Source organism: Engraulis encrasicolus, chromosome 2, assembly GCF_034702125.1.
Source record: "Engraulis encrasicolus isolate BLACKSEA-1 chromosome 2, IST_EnEncr_1.0, whole genome shotgun sequence".
In the NCBI taxonomy this organism is placed as follows: Eukaryota; Metazoa; Chordata; class Actinopteri; order Clupeiformes; family Engraulidae; genus Engraulis; species Engraulis encrasicolus.
This window is the reverse complement of record NC_085858.1, coordinates 23,748,223-23,764,865: the sequence shown is the minus strand read 5'-3', so window position 1 is coordinate 23,764,865 and position 16,643 is coordinate 23,748,223. Positions and strand designations below refer to the sequence as shown.

The following is a 16,643-nucleotide window of genomic DNA, read 5'->3' as shown; positions in this document are numbered from 1 at the left end:
AATACAGTGTGACCACATGACAACTGTGAATAGAAACACAGGAAACTGTGCATACCTTTTCAAAAAAAATAAAACTGTACATCTTTTCATAATGACATAAATATTTCTTTTGTGTGAGTGAGGGTGTGTGTGTGTATGTGTGTGTCAGAACACACACAGCTGTTGGGGGTGTCTGGGTAAACCTACCCACAGATTACAATTTCACAATTTTTCACCAGTCATTCAATCGTCCTTTTGCGGGGCTATTTGACCTTGTCTTCTCTGTTGCATTCAGCCTTCCTCAACCAAAATTCAGAGCACCTCAAGCATCTCTCTTGGTAGCGTGGATTATGTTGCTGCTGTACTGTCCTCCAGTCCAGTTTTAGTTGCTGCCTCTTGTCCTGAGAGATAACTCAGTTACACAAACAAACACACGCAGGGGGGCAGGTCCTCCAGGTCAGAGATAGGCTATGGCTTTGAGTCCTGCCTGATTGACCAGCACTGAGTTCATCACGGAGTTCATCATCGGTCCATCCCATTGTCGTCCTGCGGTTGCCGTTGGAAACACTTGGACCGCAGCTGCTCACAAAACTCCAGCTCCTCCTGCGAGGGGACAGGAATGAGTGGTGAAATGGACTGCATTTATTTATTAAGAGATCTTCTCAGTGAACAGACAGACACACAGCGTTATACTAGCTCTCAGAGCCTGCCCAAGCCTTTATGGGGCCCTAAGCAAAATGTAATCCGGGGCCCCCATACCTTAGCATCAGATGCTTCATATGTTTCATTTATTTGCACGAGTGAGGGGTAGGAGCTAAGGACATCAGAAGGTTGCCTATAGATTGTGTACCCATCATCATGCACTGCACTTCTTGGAGCCCAATTTCAGAAAGCTATTTATCTCAAAGGCATACTTTACTTTCATTTCAAAACGATAACTCTTCATTATATTCTGCATTTCTTGTAGGGTTTTTACAGCTAAAAGTCGTACATGAAAAATGGCCTTGTACCCACAGTCATTGAGGTGTCCCCCAATATATAATGGCTCTTTGCTCTTTGGAACTTTGCTGCTCATGGGGCCCCTGGTGGCGTTGGGGCCCTAAGCCACCGCATAGTTCGCTTATGCCTCTGGCCGGCCCTGCTAGCTCTAACTGTATGTCCCACTAAATATACAAGATGCTTGACATGGAAAGGGCCCTTAGTGATCACGTGTGTAACCAGAGAGATGGAGTATGAGGACTGACTGAAAGCATGAAAGTTAGTTGCTGAGTGGTGTGTGTGTGTGTGTGTGTGTGTGTGTGTGTGTGTGTGTGTGTGTATGGCACCTACCTGGCTCTCCTCTTTACCCTTGAGCTCCTGAGCCCTCTGAGACAGTAATTCTTCCAGACCAAGAGATGGCGCTCTGCAGTCCTCTATGCCTCGGTTGTCCTCAGCCAGGCTACACAAACACAAACACACACACACACACACACACACACACACACACACACACACACACACACGCACACACACACGCACACACGCGCGCGCACACACACACACACACACACACACACACACACACACACACACACACACACACACACACACACACACACACACACACACACACACACACACACACACACACACACACACACACACACACACACACACACACACACACACACAGAATAAAATCAGTCAACATACAGCCAGCATACGGTCAACATACAATCTTTCCCAAATCTGAGAAGCATGCTCAACATGTACATTAACTAAGGATGCAATGTCAAAATGTATGCACTTTATTTCTGACAGCTCAAGGGTATTCCCAGGAGGAATGCATCCTTGCAACATAAAATGCACTTGTGCATGGCCAGTGACTATGTGACTGTTATCTATTACTTGTCACACTGTTATTGGTCCAGAGCACGTGGTTAGGTTGGTGCAAGTGACAGGATTGGAGTCTCACCCAAGAAAAACCTAAAAAACAAGAGAAAGGACCCCGTGCTGGACCAAAAAGAAGATCAGGTCTGCAACACGGTTCTACGCTCCCAAAAGTTTAATAGCACCATGTTTCCGACAGTCAGTCCTTCATCAAAGCGCAATGCAAGAGCAAAGTGCAAGTCCAGGGCTCCCTGGAAGAAGAGGTTTCTTTTTTTAACCACAATGGGACCTTCCTGATTAACTAAAGGTCAAATAAAAATAATAATAAAACGTTTTTCTTTTCAGCGTTGGAATCTTACCAGCAGAGGGCGCCAAGCACATGCTCATGGACTGAGCTATGAGTGGAGCGCAGCACTGAGACAAGCTGCTGGACCATACCCATGGCCAACACCGTATCTAAAAACACACACACACACACACACACACACACACACACACACACACACACACACACACACACACACACACACACACACACACACACACACACACACACACACACACACACACACACACACACACACACACACACACACACACGTTAGTCTGATACCCAGTGGGCATGATGACAAATGACATGGACAAGTAAAATTAGCCTTTTATGTTGTTAAGACACATCATTTGCAGACAGCAATGTACAAAGTGCGGTGAAAAGTAATCTCTTGTTTACCTATAATAGGTCAATATGTAACAACAAAGGTAATTGAACATTAATTACATTTCATTTCCATAACTTTCCTTTTAAGTTGGTTTGCTGATTCCCTTCATTTCTAGCTTATTGCCAGACATGATCTAGAATTGCACTAAATAAACAAGACGCATACAATACGTTTTAAAGCGCGCGCGCACACACACACACGCACACACACACGCACACACACCACCTTTGTTTTCTGGGTGTGCAGTGAGCAGGTTGAGGAGGAGGAAGGCTGACTTGGTCCTGAGCTTCTCGTTGTCTGACTGCATGCCCCTCATGAGCACGGAGAAGCCATCTTGGGTCAGGAACTCTGGAAGACCCTCCTCTATCTCCCTCACCAAGCCTGAGGAGACAAGGCAAGATCATTCACAATCATATTTTTGGACTACAAGGCGCACTTAAAAACTGACATTGCACCATACACCATATATTCGGGTGCTCCTTATAGTCCGGACAATACGGTGTGTACACAGTATATTCAATACATACATACTTACTACACATCTAATGCATCGGCCTAGATACACAAAACGTCATGCTTAGAGAGAGATGCTTAGAGTAGCTTCACATATCAACACTTGCTTGAACCACTTAAAACATGCAATGTATCCATGCCAAGTTATCCCTACTTTATATGTGCGTTCTTGCATGCCATTCGTTCAAATGACGTGAGCATGCCCACAAAGGCGACTTACAAGAGACGGCGTAGAGGGCTTTGACCCTGACGGTGGGGTTGGGGTCGTGGTCGGTGAGCTGCAGCAGTGTCTTGAGTGCCCCCAGCCCAAGCAGGTGGGACTGCACCTCGGGCATATTCTGGGCACAGGAGGCGATGAGCTGCGCAGCGCGCCAGCGGATGCCACTCTGGGGGTGGCACAGCAGGGACGACACGCACAGGTCCAGGCCTCCCAGCTTCATCAGGTCTGAGAACACACACACACACACACACACACACACACACACACACACACACACACACACACACACACACACACACACACACACACACACACACACACACACACACACACGATTTTCTTTTTTATAGATTTTTTCGGCAGCACTTTACTTGACACCAGCATCATGACATGACATAACTATAGTCAAGAAACAGTCATGGGCGAGTCGTAAACATGATGTCAATGTCATAAACATTTTATGGTCATGAAATGTAAGGGTGTCTGTCACTTAAAGGGACACTGTGTGAGATCTGTAGTTGTTTATTTACAGAATTCATGCTGCCCATTCACTAATGTTACCTTTTTCATGAATACTTATCACCAGCATCAAATTCTAAGTATTCATTATGACTGGAAAAATGGCACTTTTCATACATGAAAAGGGGGATCTTCTCCATGGTCCGCCATTTTGAATTTCCAAAAATAGCCATTTTTAATTGCAAAAATGACTGTTCTTGGACCATACTAGAAAATATTTGTTTGATACTTAGTAAACGTTCATGTAAAGATCAAATTTGGCAATAGCCAGCCCAATTTCAATATGCAGCATAGTTGCAGTACCTTTTTTCACCATTTCCTGCACAGTGTCCCTTTAATGACAAAGTCATATGACATTGATATTAGGGGTGGGCGATATGGCAAAAATGTTGTATCACGATATTTTAACATGAAATCACGATTTCGATTTTTTATCACGATCTTCCATCCAAAAAATAAAAACAACAAAAAACAACTTTCATATACTTGCAATTTGTAATTTGCAGTCAATAAAATGTTAACACACTGATGATACTCTCATAAAGTGTACAATTGGAATACAATAATGTAAAGAATAAAGTTAAGACAACAACACAAGTGAGAAAACATCACTCTGATACTGATAATAAACATCCTCACTGCAAGACGATCTATACGATTTCTCCACTTTGGCAGATTCGAGACGATATTTTACTCAATATCGCGATTCACGATATAATATCGTCATATCGCCCACCCCTAATTGATATAATGTTAATGACACGTCACATGCATGACTGCGTTACGACACAATTATGACATGTCATACGTATGATGCCGGTGTCAAGTCACAAGTGTAACCAAATTTTCACACTCACACTTTAAGAAAATATTGATAATGTACAGCAACTTATGACAGATGTCCAAGACCCATACATTTCATTCATTTAACTAGTACAAACACCAACGTACAAGTAAATTCAAATCTAGCAAGTACTGCATACAATGAAGTTGATAAAAAATGTACACTAAAAATTATTCAATTATGTGCCCTAGGCTTGGAGTAGATAGTTAGAAGAAGAGTTAGACATACAAGCAGTTTTTGAAAAAAGGTTCGCACACTCCTTGGAGGAAGACCGAGAGGTCGAAACATCATTGCCAATGAATGAATGAATAAAAAGAAGAAAAAATAACTTGAAGAAGAAAAAATCCAAAGGAGTGTGCGAACCTTTTTTCAAAAACTACGTAATCTTTTTGTTCAGCACCAGGGATTGTGCACAAGTAACTCTCTACAAGTTAGACACACAAGCAGTAACAACATCAGCGACAAAGGAGTCCAGCACTTTTGGACTATTGGGAAAGCACGCACCTCTCGCATTGTCCAAATTCTCACACAGATCCGAGAGCAGCTCCAGCGCAGACTCCTGCTCCTCCTCTCCTTCCTCCCCGTCCTCTGCATCCCTCTGTCTTCCCGCGTTCCAATCCGCCCGCAGGACTTTTATGCATTCCTTCATCTGCTCGACCTCATCCATCTGTCCTTTGCATGCCTCTGCCAGGGCCTGCCTCAACCACGCCTTGGTCTAGTGAGGAAAACATGGAAACGAGTTATGTATCAAATGTCTTGTTGGGAAATTCGCAATGACGGCACGCTCAGATTTTACTAAGTGGGCGAATAAGCGCAGTGAAATCTGAGAGTGCCGTCCTTGATTGATTCAATTTATGTTAATGGCATTCAGCAAAAAGTTGAAAACTTTGAAGAGAAATACAACAACAAAATAAAACACATGTTCTCTAATCATCATCATCATCATCATCACCACCACCACCACCACCACCATGAACACGCTGGGATCACAAGCTTGAATCACACACCATTAGGTCATCGGCACATTGAGAAGTTTGACTGAAGGTTTAACAGAAGGGTTTAACTTCAATACCTTTTGTAATAAATTGAATGAGTGACTTCGACTTGAACTTTCTCACATAACATCGAACATATCATGGGTCACATTTGCTTTAGCAGTAGGTGTTTTAAACCATCAAAGAAGACCATCAACACAGTTGCCATGTCCTGAATTTGAATTGTATCTTTACCTCTTCTGACAAGGGTTCGTGGGGCATCGGACCTTCTGATGCAGAGCCAGCTTCGACTGCCAACCGCAACACACCCTGGAGGTTCTGGGGATGCCTCCGTCGGTCACCGCCTTCAGCCATCACTGCTGCTGGACGACAGCAGGACAGTCAAACTGATGCTGTATTTTAATTAGCACACACATAAATAATATGACTTCCTTTCTCGGTCGCTTACTACATGATGACAGAAACAAACAGATGCGGTATGTAGGCCTAGATCAGCGACCAAACCTAACAGCACATTACCAAAACAGACCACATAGTAGCACATGTGTGGTACCTTCAAGAGTGGACAAATTCTCCCCAACAACAAAACACTACGAGGACTCACCCAAAATTTAATCCGCGATTTGCTTAGTCTCTCTGGTACGGATGTCTGAGCTGACTAACAACAATGTCTAAAAAGACTGGCTCTAGTTCTAAGGTTTCTTGCTGGTACTCTCCAGAATATTCCACAGCTTGTATGAAGGATCATGAAAGGGCTGGTGCGTCTTGGGAAGATGCGTGCTCGGCTGGGTCGCTCAAAAATTGCGAAAATCATTTACTACCGCCATGTATGAAGTATTACGGTACGCGTAAAACGCTCTCCCTTGACTTTCCATCGTTAGAGAACATTGAATGCGCACATACAACTACTTTCCGGTTTGTCATGAGTTACCGTCGTCTCCACCTAATGACGACAGCTAACTTCAGTGCGCATGCGACGCCCTTGCTCGTCTGTGGAAGATGGCTGCGCTCGTGGGAATCCGTGCATGCTTGTCCGGTAAATTTCACAAGTTATTCTTATGTCACAAGACGTTACTTCTGTAACATTGTCTTGCCTAAGTGACAATTCATCCTCAAAAACACCTCTGCTTGTGTTGCACTTAGAGAGATGACTTGTTTGCACTCTTTGGGTGTTCATCTGTCTAGCTGTTAGCTAACACTGACGTTCGTGTTTGGTAACGCTAAGGTCACGTTCATACGGTCATCTACCATTGAATTATCCAAGAAAACACCCGACTGAGTGCACCCAAACGCTATGCCGGGGCTGTTATTTTGATTATTTGACCTCAGACCTGGACTTGTGAATATTTGAGCAAGGTCTGACAGGAGGACACCTCAGTTGTCATTCATTTCTGCATCATGATGATTGTTCAGGAAACCTTGTAAATTGGCTGATTTAGATGCGGATCATACTCCTGCAATTTGGGATGACATGCAAGTTTTTCTCTTTGTTAATGGTGCTGCTGGCTGGTGTGTGCTTGCCGTTATGACAACATTGTAGGCTCCATGTCACGACTATGTGTATGGTAGAGGTCTTCTATTAGACACAACTTGAGCAATGCGTGGATGTGTTGCATACCATGTAGAATTCTATGGAGCTTGTTGTGTGGAGTTAATACACCAAGTTACGTGTATGAACCGATGGGGGCAACAAACATTAGGTCCTACCCATCAGCTTAAGTCTGTGAAAAGTGGCAGTTGGTTTGATATGGGTCATTAAAACTTATTATAGAATCAGTTGCATCTATTTATAGTGTATTTACATTCTGTGGTTGTAAGACAGCCGGACAACTACCTGGCTATTGTACTCTAAATAGTGTGAGACTAAAGCCTTATTTGTAAAGTTTGTTTTTGGATTAAAACAAATATAACAAGGCAAATGTTTCGTTACGTCCACAGCCCTCCAGGCGTCCACTCCTGGTCTCCTACACAACTCTTACAAATTGGTGAGTGTGACATCAGGGCTGTCCATCTCCTGGATTAGAGCAAAGTTTACTCAGATCATTTGTACAATATCCACACTCCTATCCTCCAGTTCATTAATACTTCTCTCCAATGCTGCCCTTATTCCCCACCCAGTGTGCGGTGCCCGCGTTACAGAGAGGGTTTGCTGCTGAGGCCAAGAAAGTTTTCTCCAGAGACAAGCCCCACGTCAACATCGGGACCATTGGCCACGTAGACCATGGCAAGACCACGCTAACTGCTGCCATCACCAAAGGTACTGTATTAGCGTGTCTGTGATTTGGTCAAGCTCGGGCCTCAATGCTTAGCCACTCAAATCCCTCTCCTTGCACATCATTGATCTGTTTTGTTACACTCAGATAGGTATTGGTATGTGTTGTTTTATTGGTATTCAGTATTTTTATTTTGAGGTATAACGGACACACTGTATTAGTCATCATGGTTTTGCTCATAGATTGAGCGCATGCTCTTCATTCTCTCTCTTGTATTGTGCAAGTGGTCTTTTAAAGTTATTTGGCCAACTTTTTGATGTCTGTATTTGTTTGTATATCTCGACTCCGTCAGCTGTGATTATCAGGGCTGATAGTATTCAGGCTCCATGCCTGATTTCAGGCTTGACAGAGTTTGCAAAAATAAAAACATTGATAATAATTAGCCATTAAGTTATTCTTATCTCAGAAAGTGTTACAGGTTCAGGGTTTTCTTCTACTATCAGGCTTGAATAATGGTCATACACAGGCTATTAAATGTTTGAATAATGTGTCAAAATAGGCCTACGTGACGTCACCATGCAGTATCTTGTCGGCGCCGTTAGAGCAAGGAAAAAAGTTCAGGCTCAGGATTTTTTTCACTATCACCCCTGGATTATGCAGATATGCTGTAGCTGGTGTCCTAATGTAGCTTTTTTTCTTGGCAACAGTGTTGGCCGGCGCTGGAGGAGCTAGCTTTAAGGCGTATGAGGATATCGATAACGCCCCTGAGGAGAAGGCCAGAGGCATCACCATCAACGCCTCCCACGTGGAGTACGCCACCGCCAACCGCCACTACGCCCACACAGACTGCCCCGGACATGCCGACTACGTCAAGGTAGCCATTACTAATGGTCAAACGCTACAAATGAAGCAAAACAGGGGCGCACCTTGCATCAAGTGTTATTTACATTGTGCAAATGAAAGATTCAAGGTCCGCCACTTTTTTGTTTCATTTGAAGTTTTTCAAAAGTAATGAATAAACTCTGAAAGAAAGCTGCTCCCTGCTACATTTGACTCAAGTGTATAGTACTACAATAAACACATTTTCTGATTGGAGGAGGGTGAAAGACAGACTGATCGCCTCTCGCTCCCTCCTCCACAGAACATCATCACGGGCATGTTCCAGCAAGTAGACAGCTGCACCCTAACAACAAAATAAGTAACCTCTCTCCTTCTCTCCGCCTCTCTCCTCTCTACCTCCCCCTCCCTCATCAGAACATGATCACGGGCACGTCCCAGCTGGACGGCTGCATCCTGGTGGTGGCGGCCACGGACGGTCAGATGCCGCAGACGCGCGAGCACCTGCTGCTGGCGCGGCAGATCGGCGTGGAGCACGTGGTGGTGTTTGTCAACAAGGCCGACGCCGTGGACGACAAGGAGATGCTGGACCTGGTGGAGCTGGAGATCCGTGAGCTGCTCACCGAGTTCGGCTACGACGGCGAGAACACGCCCGTTATCATCGGCTCTGCACTCTGCGCACTGGAGGTGAGAAGAAGGTGGCTGGTGGTGGGGTTACGGGTTGAGGGACACAGGGATGGTAGGAGGATCAAGTGTCTTAGTCCTAGGAGAATAAAATGACCTGTGTGGGATGTTTGTTTGGTCACACCTGGGAGACCTGTAGGAGTACTTGTAGGAGAATAAAATGGCGTCACTGCGGGGTGTTAGTTCATCTGCGTTGGCAAGAACATCTGCCATCATCGATACACAATGGAGGTGAAAAGGGTGTGGGGTGGGGTGTGTTGATGTTACGGGTTGAGGTACAACAGGTAGGCTTTTTCTAAATGGTTTATTGCGATGCAGAAATGCCCAACGTTTGAACACACATCTAGTTGCAGAGAGGTAGCCCAGTCAGAAGTCCTTACACTTAAGCTCACTCTCACACTTTAATGGGCTAATTCAATCATACTGCATAGACACATGCATGTCCTATCCTCATGACTGAGTGCATGAATATTAATGGCTTAACAACACAATGTTTGTTGTGTTGTGTCAAGGTTTATCAACAGAACTTGACAGATCTAGCCTATTGAGCAATGAAATGTTAATTGTTCAACATAATTTGATTATATGGATCACAAATTGAAAATGTGCTTGTGTGTGTGTGTTTTTTTCTTCAGAATAAGCAGCCAGAGCTGGGTGTGGATGCGGTGCTGAAGCTGCTGGAGGCTGTGGACTCGTACGTGCCGCTGCCCAAGAGAGAGCTGGACAAGCCATTCCTACTCCCTGTAGAGGGAATCTACTCCATCCCAGGTGCGTGCGTGCGTGTACCTGTGAGCATTTTTTTTATCTACTTCATGCCATTTGTGTGTGTGTGTGATATTGAGAGAACACACACACGTGCACATGTGTGAAAGAGTACATTATTATTTACATTTATTGGGAGTGTGCACATTTGTTTTGTATGTTTCATGTTTCAGTGTCACATTCATGCTCGCTTCATGAACTCGCTTCACATTCATTGCTGACTTTGTGATTTCTGATTTTCAGGTCGCGGCACTGTGGTGGTCGGCACGTTAGAGAGAGGGGTCATCAAGAAAGGCGACGAGTGTGAGTTTGTCGGACACAACAGGAACGCGAAATCTGTTGTTACTGGTAAGTCCTACCGTGCCGTGATGAGCAGAGTCAGAATTTAGTAAATGGCTGAGCAAATAACAAACCCGCCCTCAGGGCTCGAAATTAACTTTTTTCCTTTGTGTCCCGCAATGGTCCCGGATTCCACTTTGTATTGTCCCGAATGTAACCAGAAGTGTCCCCATTTTTTTCGCGCCTAAATAAGTGGTAAATTATGTCCACGTTCAATTTCATGTGTGATTATGTTTTTTTTTTTTTTTGCAGTGCAACTGTGAATTCAGGTCTTTAACATCTGTGCCTTATATAGAAAAATGCCTTGAGTAACCGTGCACATTTCGTTTTTCAAGAATATATGAGCATGGTGATATGAGGAAATCTGCATTCAATGACATTATATTTGTCAAACTGATTGCTTTATGCACCAATATAGCCTACCCATCATGTAGGCTATTGTAGACTCTATTGCAGCCAGCCTGTTACTCTGTTGTAGCCTATTTAGCCTACAGAAAAAAACAGCTTTCATTTAGTCTACTACATATCAATAACAATTCAGTGTCTGTTTAGCTTTAGTTAAAAAGTGGCAATAGTCTAACCTAGTCTGACTTTGGCCACTGGTTGTGATGGGCATGCCGGTGGAAGATAGCCAGGCCGTGCCCTCCTAGTGATGCAACAGCTTCAGCCAGTCTCGAAGAGATGTGAAAGTCGATGATAATCAGGCTAGGTGGAAGAAGATGCGGTAGGTTTTTGGGCCGCATTAGGAGTATGACAACGCATTGCAAGACGTTTCCTTTCCACTTTAAAATACTTGACATTGACATCAAGACAATTTGATAAGTTAACCTAAAAATAAATGCACAAGAGAAAAAACTACGACCGCACACTTAGGCCTACCTCACTTTCGAGAAAGAGAGGGGGATAGGCTAGCATGGAGAGGGAGGGGAGGGGGAGAAAGAGAGGGATTGGAGAGAAATGCGCTGGCAATGCTGTAAAATTGAAGCGCGTTCTTCGTGCTTGTAATCAATGAAGTCAAGGTGGACTTTTTCCCTTTTCAATTAGACCTTGGCTAATAGGCATTTCTGCTTTTACCAGCACAGAAACAATAACACGGATACTTCAACATTAATTAAATAACTGCGTTTGTATGACAATGTTCAGAATATAGCGCCTTCATTTCCAGCCACATTTGAATGAAATTACTTGACGTTCTTGGCTAACAACTACCTCTGTTAGCTTGCTTGCCGTTTCCCTTTGTTAATGGAAAGTAATTTACAGGCAGTTTCTGATATGTATGAATGAGGGTTAATCTACTTTAGAGCCAGCTCGCGTTTCTGGTGTTTTGGGCAGATAGCACGCGACAGGTGGCCACAGACAACTGCGCATTGTTTGGGGCTGTTGCTTTGCTTACCTGAAATATTAGCAAAACCGAACTCCATTCCTCTCACAGCTTAACCATGTCTACTGCAATATATCCTTGTTGGCTTGAAAAATCAACAATCCAGAGCCCGTTTTCTCTGAGAGCATTTCTAGTTCAGGGTGAAATGGCATAACCAACGGGACAACCTCTCAGCAGCAGTCCGAAGAAACACGCGCTTGCAGTCGCAGCTGCGAAATCTTAATCAACATTCTAGAACACAATGCGGACGTTTATAGGAAAGTTTTCTGTTGCTATTTTCGCTGATGGTTGGTGTTGAGTTAGGCTAATGTCCCAGTGTGATGGCTTTGCAAATATAATAGCCTACTTTTTGAATCTTTTCATTTATATTTTTGGACGGTCCCGGCATTGTCCCAGAAATGATAACTTTGTGTCCCCACAACATTTTTTATGGTCCCCGGGACGTCGGGACACCGTTAATTTCGAGCCCTGCCCGCCCTCCTTCATCTTTTTCTTCCTCTCTCCCTTCTCACACACTGTGTTCTTTCCATTTTCCTAACTCCTGTCCTCCCTGTGATTGCGATCCTGTCCTCACTTGTGATGACGTCATTGACGACAGAAGTTTAATTCAATATCTTGCAAAAGAGCAATTCAAAGGTAATTTCTCATTTGCAATCAGGATGTTGAATGGGGAAACGCCCCCCAAAAGTTCCTGTGACTAGGCTGACAGTGGGGAGACTTGATTGTTTCCTCCACGGAGGTAGGGCATCAGCGAAATGCAAGAACATCAGCACAGGTGGAGGACAGGAGTTAGGACAGTGGAACTCCTCCTCTGGAAAAACAGTGCCTAATGCAAGATACAAGGGCAGGTGGTTCTATGTACATACAAATTGTCTTTCTTCCTATATTAATCCAGAACTTGTGATTTCTTTTTTTGGATTATTTGGCCCTTGACAGTCAGCCCTTAAATGTCTGTAAATAACAAATTGAGTGCTTCTGACTTGCCATAGTCATTCTCTGCTGTGCTCTCCTCCTCTCCTTGTCTCTCAGGCATAGAGATGTTCCACCAGTCTCTGGACCGTGCGGAGGCGGGCGACAACCTGGGTGCTCTGGTGAGAGGCCTGAAGAGGGAGGACGTCAGGAGGGGCATGGTCATGAGCAAGCCCGGCTCCATCCAGCCACACCAGAAGATCCAGGCACAGGTGTGTGTGTGTGTGCGCGTGCGTTCGTGTTTAAACTCTTACAACCCTGTTATACATTTGCCGTTACCAGAATGGCTTTGACCAGGTCATAATGTATTGTTTGAAGACACTGTGTAATGTCACAGTAGTGTAGCACTGAAGTGGTTGCATTTCGTTCAACGACTATTAAAGCATTTCACTGCCGGAATGGTGTGCATTATCAGGCTATGTAAATATCTGGTTTTGTGTCTACATGTGTGCTAGATAACATTTTACATTGTGTAGTACTGAAAAAAGTGTCTCGTGTGTCGTTGATATGCTATTACTGTGTCTTTCTTTCAGCCAACTAGTGTGATGGATTTATGAATGTATGTCTCTCTGACTTGTTTTGTTTTCAGGTGTACATTCTCAGTAAGGAGGAGGGTGGAAGACACAAGCCCTTCATCTCAAATTTCATGCCGGTGATGTTCTCCCTGACCTGGGATATGGCATGCCGAGTCTCCCTGCCTTCTGGCAAGGTATGGAGTGTGTTCGTTTTGTGGTTTGTCTCTTGTCTCTGTGTATGTGAATGTTGCTCAAGGATCGGTCTATGCTTATTATTTGATGGCTTTTATGAATCACTAGTACACAGGTAAAGCCCAATGCATGCATCTCCCCAATTTCTATCTCGCTTTTTTATTTCTGAAACCCCCAGTGCCCTTTAGAATCAGGTTAAATATTAGGCTATTGTTTTTTAAAACATTCCTTTATTAAGATTTTTGTTCATTTTACAAACACATAATGACTCCATTACCAAGGCCCAAACTGAAATGACCGAACAATTCTCCCCTGTGATCAACAGTTTTGTTGGACCAAACTTATTTTATGTATTTATTACTGGCCAAGAAATAGCCACTGCTGCATAATTGACCATAAATGTAAAAAAACAAACAAACACCAGTTTTGTAGAAATGTTTACCTACTGTAAAGATGGATGAGTCATGAAAACAATGTGTAGGCATTATGTAGGCAGTTGATTCTTCTATTTAAGTACATCTCCTCTCTTCATATAAGTAGTAGATCTCTTCTAATTCTATCTCCTGCGTCCTGTGGTGGTGTGTGCAGGAGATGGTGATGCCTGGCGAGGACGCCTCCCTGATCCTGACCCTCAGGCAGCCCATGGTGCTGGAGAAGGGCCAGCGCTTCACCCTCCGCGACGGCAACAAGACCATCGGCACCGGCCTGGTCACCGACATCATGACCATGACAGATGAGGACCACGCCAACTTCGGTTGAGTCCACACGGCAGACGGGCGTTGGGACTGGGATGGGTGGGTGGGTGTACGGTTCTGGGTTGGAGGGGGTGGGGTGGGTTGTGCATCAGGTCATTGGCAGTGAATGGACTGGACAGGATTGGACTAGATGGGTCGATGGAGTGGGAATGGGCTTGGCAAAATGCACGAGAAATATCAAAATAAAACTACGGTATGTACTTGCAATCCACAAAAACTATGTACTTACAAAATCGTCTCTACAGCAACTGCTTTTGTTCATATTATGAAATCTGTTTTCTTTATGTTTTTTGTTATGGAAGGGGATGTGATGGCTCTGGTTTATGTGATAAAACATGTATTTAAATATACACAAGCTTCGTCTGAATTTGTTCATCTCTTGCATATACAAGCTCTTGGAGTTATGCATTTGTTAGTGATGTGTGCGTGTGTGTGCTGTGGTGTATGCTTGATTGATTTTATGATGATGTGTAATGATGAAAAATGATTTGCCCCAGGTGCACTATGTGGGTATGGCCGTTTCTTAGGGCACGCTAACAGTGGTCAGTCACTTGCCAGCATCCGGGATCTCCACAACTTGTTAGTAGTCTTCGCACATCTTCAACATTCTGGCACGAGGAAATGAACTGCTGTCCAATTTCACATGAAGATGTTGTGCTGATTTTGGACAGCTAATATGGAGTCTGATTTCCTAATAGCATAGCATGGTCACAAACATTACTGTCTCCACAATAACATCAAATAAAATCGCTTTGGTAAAGAGTATTTATTGGTTTAAAAAAAAAAAACACTTAAGCTTCATATTATATTTACAGCCGATATTGTGTGTATCGGTATACACATTTTCACTAGCAAGTTACCAGTTTTACAACCTTCAATATGTTTGTAGTTTTCACTGATTTTTATCAAGTTGAAATGGGGAAGGGCACCACATGGTCCCTGTAGTTTGAATGGGAATTCTGCTTTCAGTCCACACCCTGTAGTCCCATGTCAATGTTGCTGACAGTTGAAAGAGCTGACGGATCATGTAAAGAGACGTGTGGAACAGGGACCAAAGTAAAATCCTTAATCCCACTCCTCATCCTCATCTTTTGCCAACATGTTTTCCATACTCACATAGGAATCTGGTAGAACAATACAAAGAAGACAACATGGGCTGTAATTGTACAACTCTCTGCAACTGTATTCCTGATACACCAGTCTTTCTCAACCTTTATTGAATAAACACTCCCTCAGCCTCATTATAAGCCTGCCAACGCCCCTCGTAGTATTACAAAAATAAAATGGAATAATGGCCCCCAATGGCAACAAAGCACCGCCACCTCTAAGCTGTATCCCTCTCAACGCCCCCCTAAGGCTTCCCAACGCTCCTGGTGTGCTGTAGAGCACCTGTTGAGAAACACTATGATAGACAATGTGCATTTAAACTTACCATTTCCACACTGAAGAATGCACATGCCAAAACGCGTTTGTGCAATAAAAACACTGCTATGCAAGGTGTGGCCTCCTTCTTGAAACATTGAATTGAATATTTGGGCCAGCACCATCAGAGATTAAATAATTAAGAGTTACGCCTGCTCCAAGTGGAAAATTAACTTACCATTGCCGCAATCTCCACTGTCCTGAGTATGGTGTCTTAGCCTGGAACCATCCCCCTCATCACCATCTGGACTGATGTAGTCTGTCATTCAAAGGCAGTGATAGAATACAATGTTGCTGATTACGCATGGCCTCCAAGCTTTTTTGCATCACATCTAGTTACATTTTCCTTTGACGTCTATATTCTTAGATGTATAAGCTGTCTTAAATATGCAGTATTTGCTTAAAAAATCAGATTATCATACAGTGTGGACATGATGGAGATTAACTATATACGGTGTTGAATATTTACTGACCGTCACTGCCATTCAAATGGGCTGCAAAATGTTGCTCCATGTTTTCGTATGAATCTGAAAACAGAAAACAATTGAAATGCAAATTGAGCGGCACCTTCATGCATGTTTTTCAGACTAAATCTCTCTCTCTCTCTCTCTCTCTCTCTCTCTCTCTCTCTCTCTCTCTCTCTCTCTCTCTCTCTCTCTCAAACACACACACACACACACACACACACACACACACACACACACACACACACACACACACACACACACACACACACACACACACACACACACACACACACACACACACTTACCTGTGTCAGTTTGCTCCTGTGGCACATGTAACCCTCCTGGGCTCTCCTCTGTATCAGGATCAACATAATCTGTGAGTACATTTACAACAGAAAATTACAACTTTAACATTGTTCTGTATGTGCTGTGTATGTGGTGTTTTTTTG

The 16,643-nt window shown here is 43.8% G+C and overlaps 3 protein-coding genes across 5 annotated transcripts in view; 1 reads left to right on the top strand and 2 right to left on the bottom strand.

Moving 5' to 3' along the window:
• Positions 1-123: 123 nt before the first annotated feature.
• Positions 124-6,563, bottom strand: hspbp1 (HSPA (heat shock 70kDa) binding protein, cytoplasmic cochaperone 1). 3 transcript variants are annotated; one of them, XM_063184206.1, is made up of 8 exons: positions 6,263-6,563; positions 5,893-6,050; positions 5,168-5,378; positions 3,301-3,525; positions 2,793-2,948; positions 2,208-2,304; positions 1,309-1,417; positions 124-582 (listed from the first exon to the last, which is right to left on the bottom strand). In XM_063184206.1, the coding sequence occupies exons 2-8, from the start codon at positions 6,010-6,012 to the stop codon at positions 502-504; spliced, it is 999 nt and encodes a 332-aa protein (XP_063040276.1). In that variant the 5' UTR covers positions 6,013-6,050; positions 6,263-6,563; the 3' UTR covers positions 124-501. The 3 variants fall into 3 exon arrangements, with proteins under 3 accessions (XP_063040276.1, XP_063040268.1, XP_063040261.1); XM_063184198.1 differs by having other exon boundaries at positions 5,893-6,020; XM_063184191.1 differs by having other exon boundaries at positions 5,893-6,017.
• Positions 6,564-6,602: 39 nt separating this feature from the next.
• tufm (Tu translation elongation factor, mitochondrial) lies at positions 6,603-14,640 on the top strand. Its single transcript, XM_063184182.1, has 10 exons — positions 6,603-6,694; positions 7,597-7,643; positions 7,777-7,915; positions 8,579-8,745; positions 9,126-9,395; positions 10,028-10,160; positions 10,398-10,502; positions 12,904-13,055; positions 13,433-13,552; positions 14,139-14,640. Exons 1-10 carry the CDS (start codon positions 6,658-6,660, stop codon positions 14,307-14,309), a joined length of 1,341 nt encoding a protein of 446 aa, XP_063040252.1. The 5' UTR covers positions 6,603-6,657; the 3' UTR covers positions 14,310-14,640.
• A 116-nt stretch (positions 14,641-14,756) lies between these two features.
• Positions 14,757-16,643, bottom strand: part of LOC134435323 (uncharacterized) — a 5,414-nt gene continuing 3,527 nt past the window's right edge. The window contains exons 9-12 of the mRNA XM_063184217.1: positions 16,500-16,568; positions 16,201-16,254; positions 15,906-15,986; positions 14,757-15,429 (exon numbers count right to left, since the gene is read on the bottom strand). Of these exons, the coding sequence (XP_063040287.1) occupies positions 15,371-15,429; positions 15,906-15,986; positions 16,201-16,254; positions 16,500-16,568 (263 nt within the window). The 3' untranslated portion in view covers positions 14,757-15,370. The remainder of the gene's footprint in view (positions 15,430-15,905; positions 15,987-16,200; positions 16,255-16,499; positions 16,569-16,643) is intronic.

What these genes read in the sequence shown, in the direction of transcription:
- hspbp1 (XM_063184206.1), bottom strand. Translation starts at nt 6,012, where the DNA reads ATGGCTGAAGGCGGTGACCGACGGAGGCATCCCCAGAACCTCCAGGGT. An exon ending in AGCCCTCTACGCCGTCTCTT is followed by an intron (nt 2,949 to 3,300) that starts GTAAGTCGCCTT and finishes TTGTCTCCTCAG; the next exon opens with GCTTGGTGAGGGAGATAGAG. An exon ending in GTGCTTGGCGCCCTCTGCTG is followed by an intron (nt 1,418 to 2,207) that starts GTAAGATTCCAA and finishes GTGTTTGTGTAG; the next exon opens with CCTGGCTGAGGACAACCGAG.
- tufm (XM_063184182.1), top strand. Translation starts at nt 6,658, where the DNA reads ATGGCTGCGCTCGTGGGAATCCGTGCATGCTTGTCCG. An exon ending in AATCCGTGCATGCTTGTCCG is followed by an intron (nt 6,695 to 7,596) that starts GTAAATTTCACA and finishes TTACGTCCACAG; the next exon opens with CCCTCCAGGCGTCCACTCCT. An exon ending in CTGCACTCTGCGCACTGGAG is followed by an intron (nt 9,396 to 10,027) that starts GTGAGAAGAAGG and finishes TTTTTTCTTCAG; the next exon opens with AATAAGCAGCCAGAGCTGGG.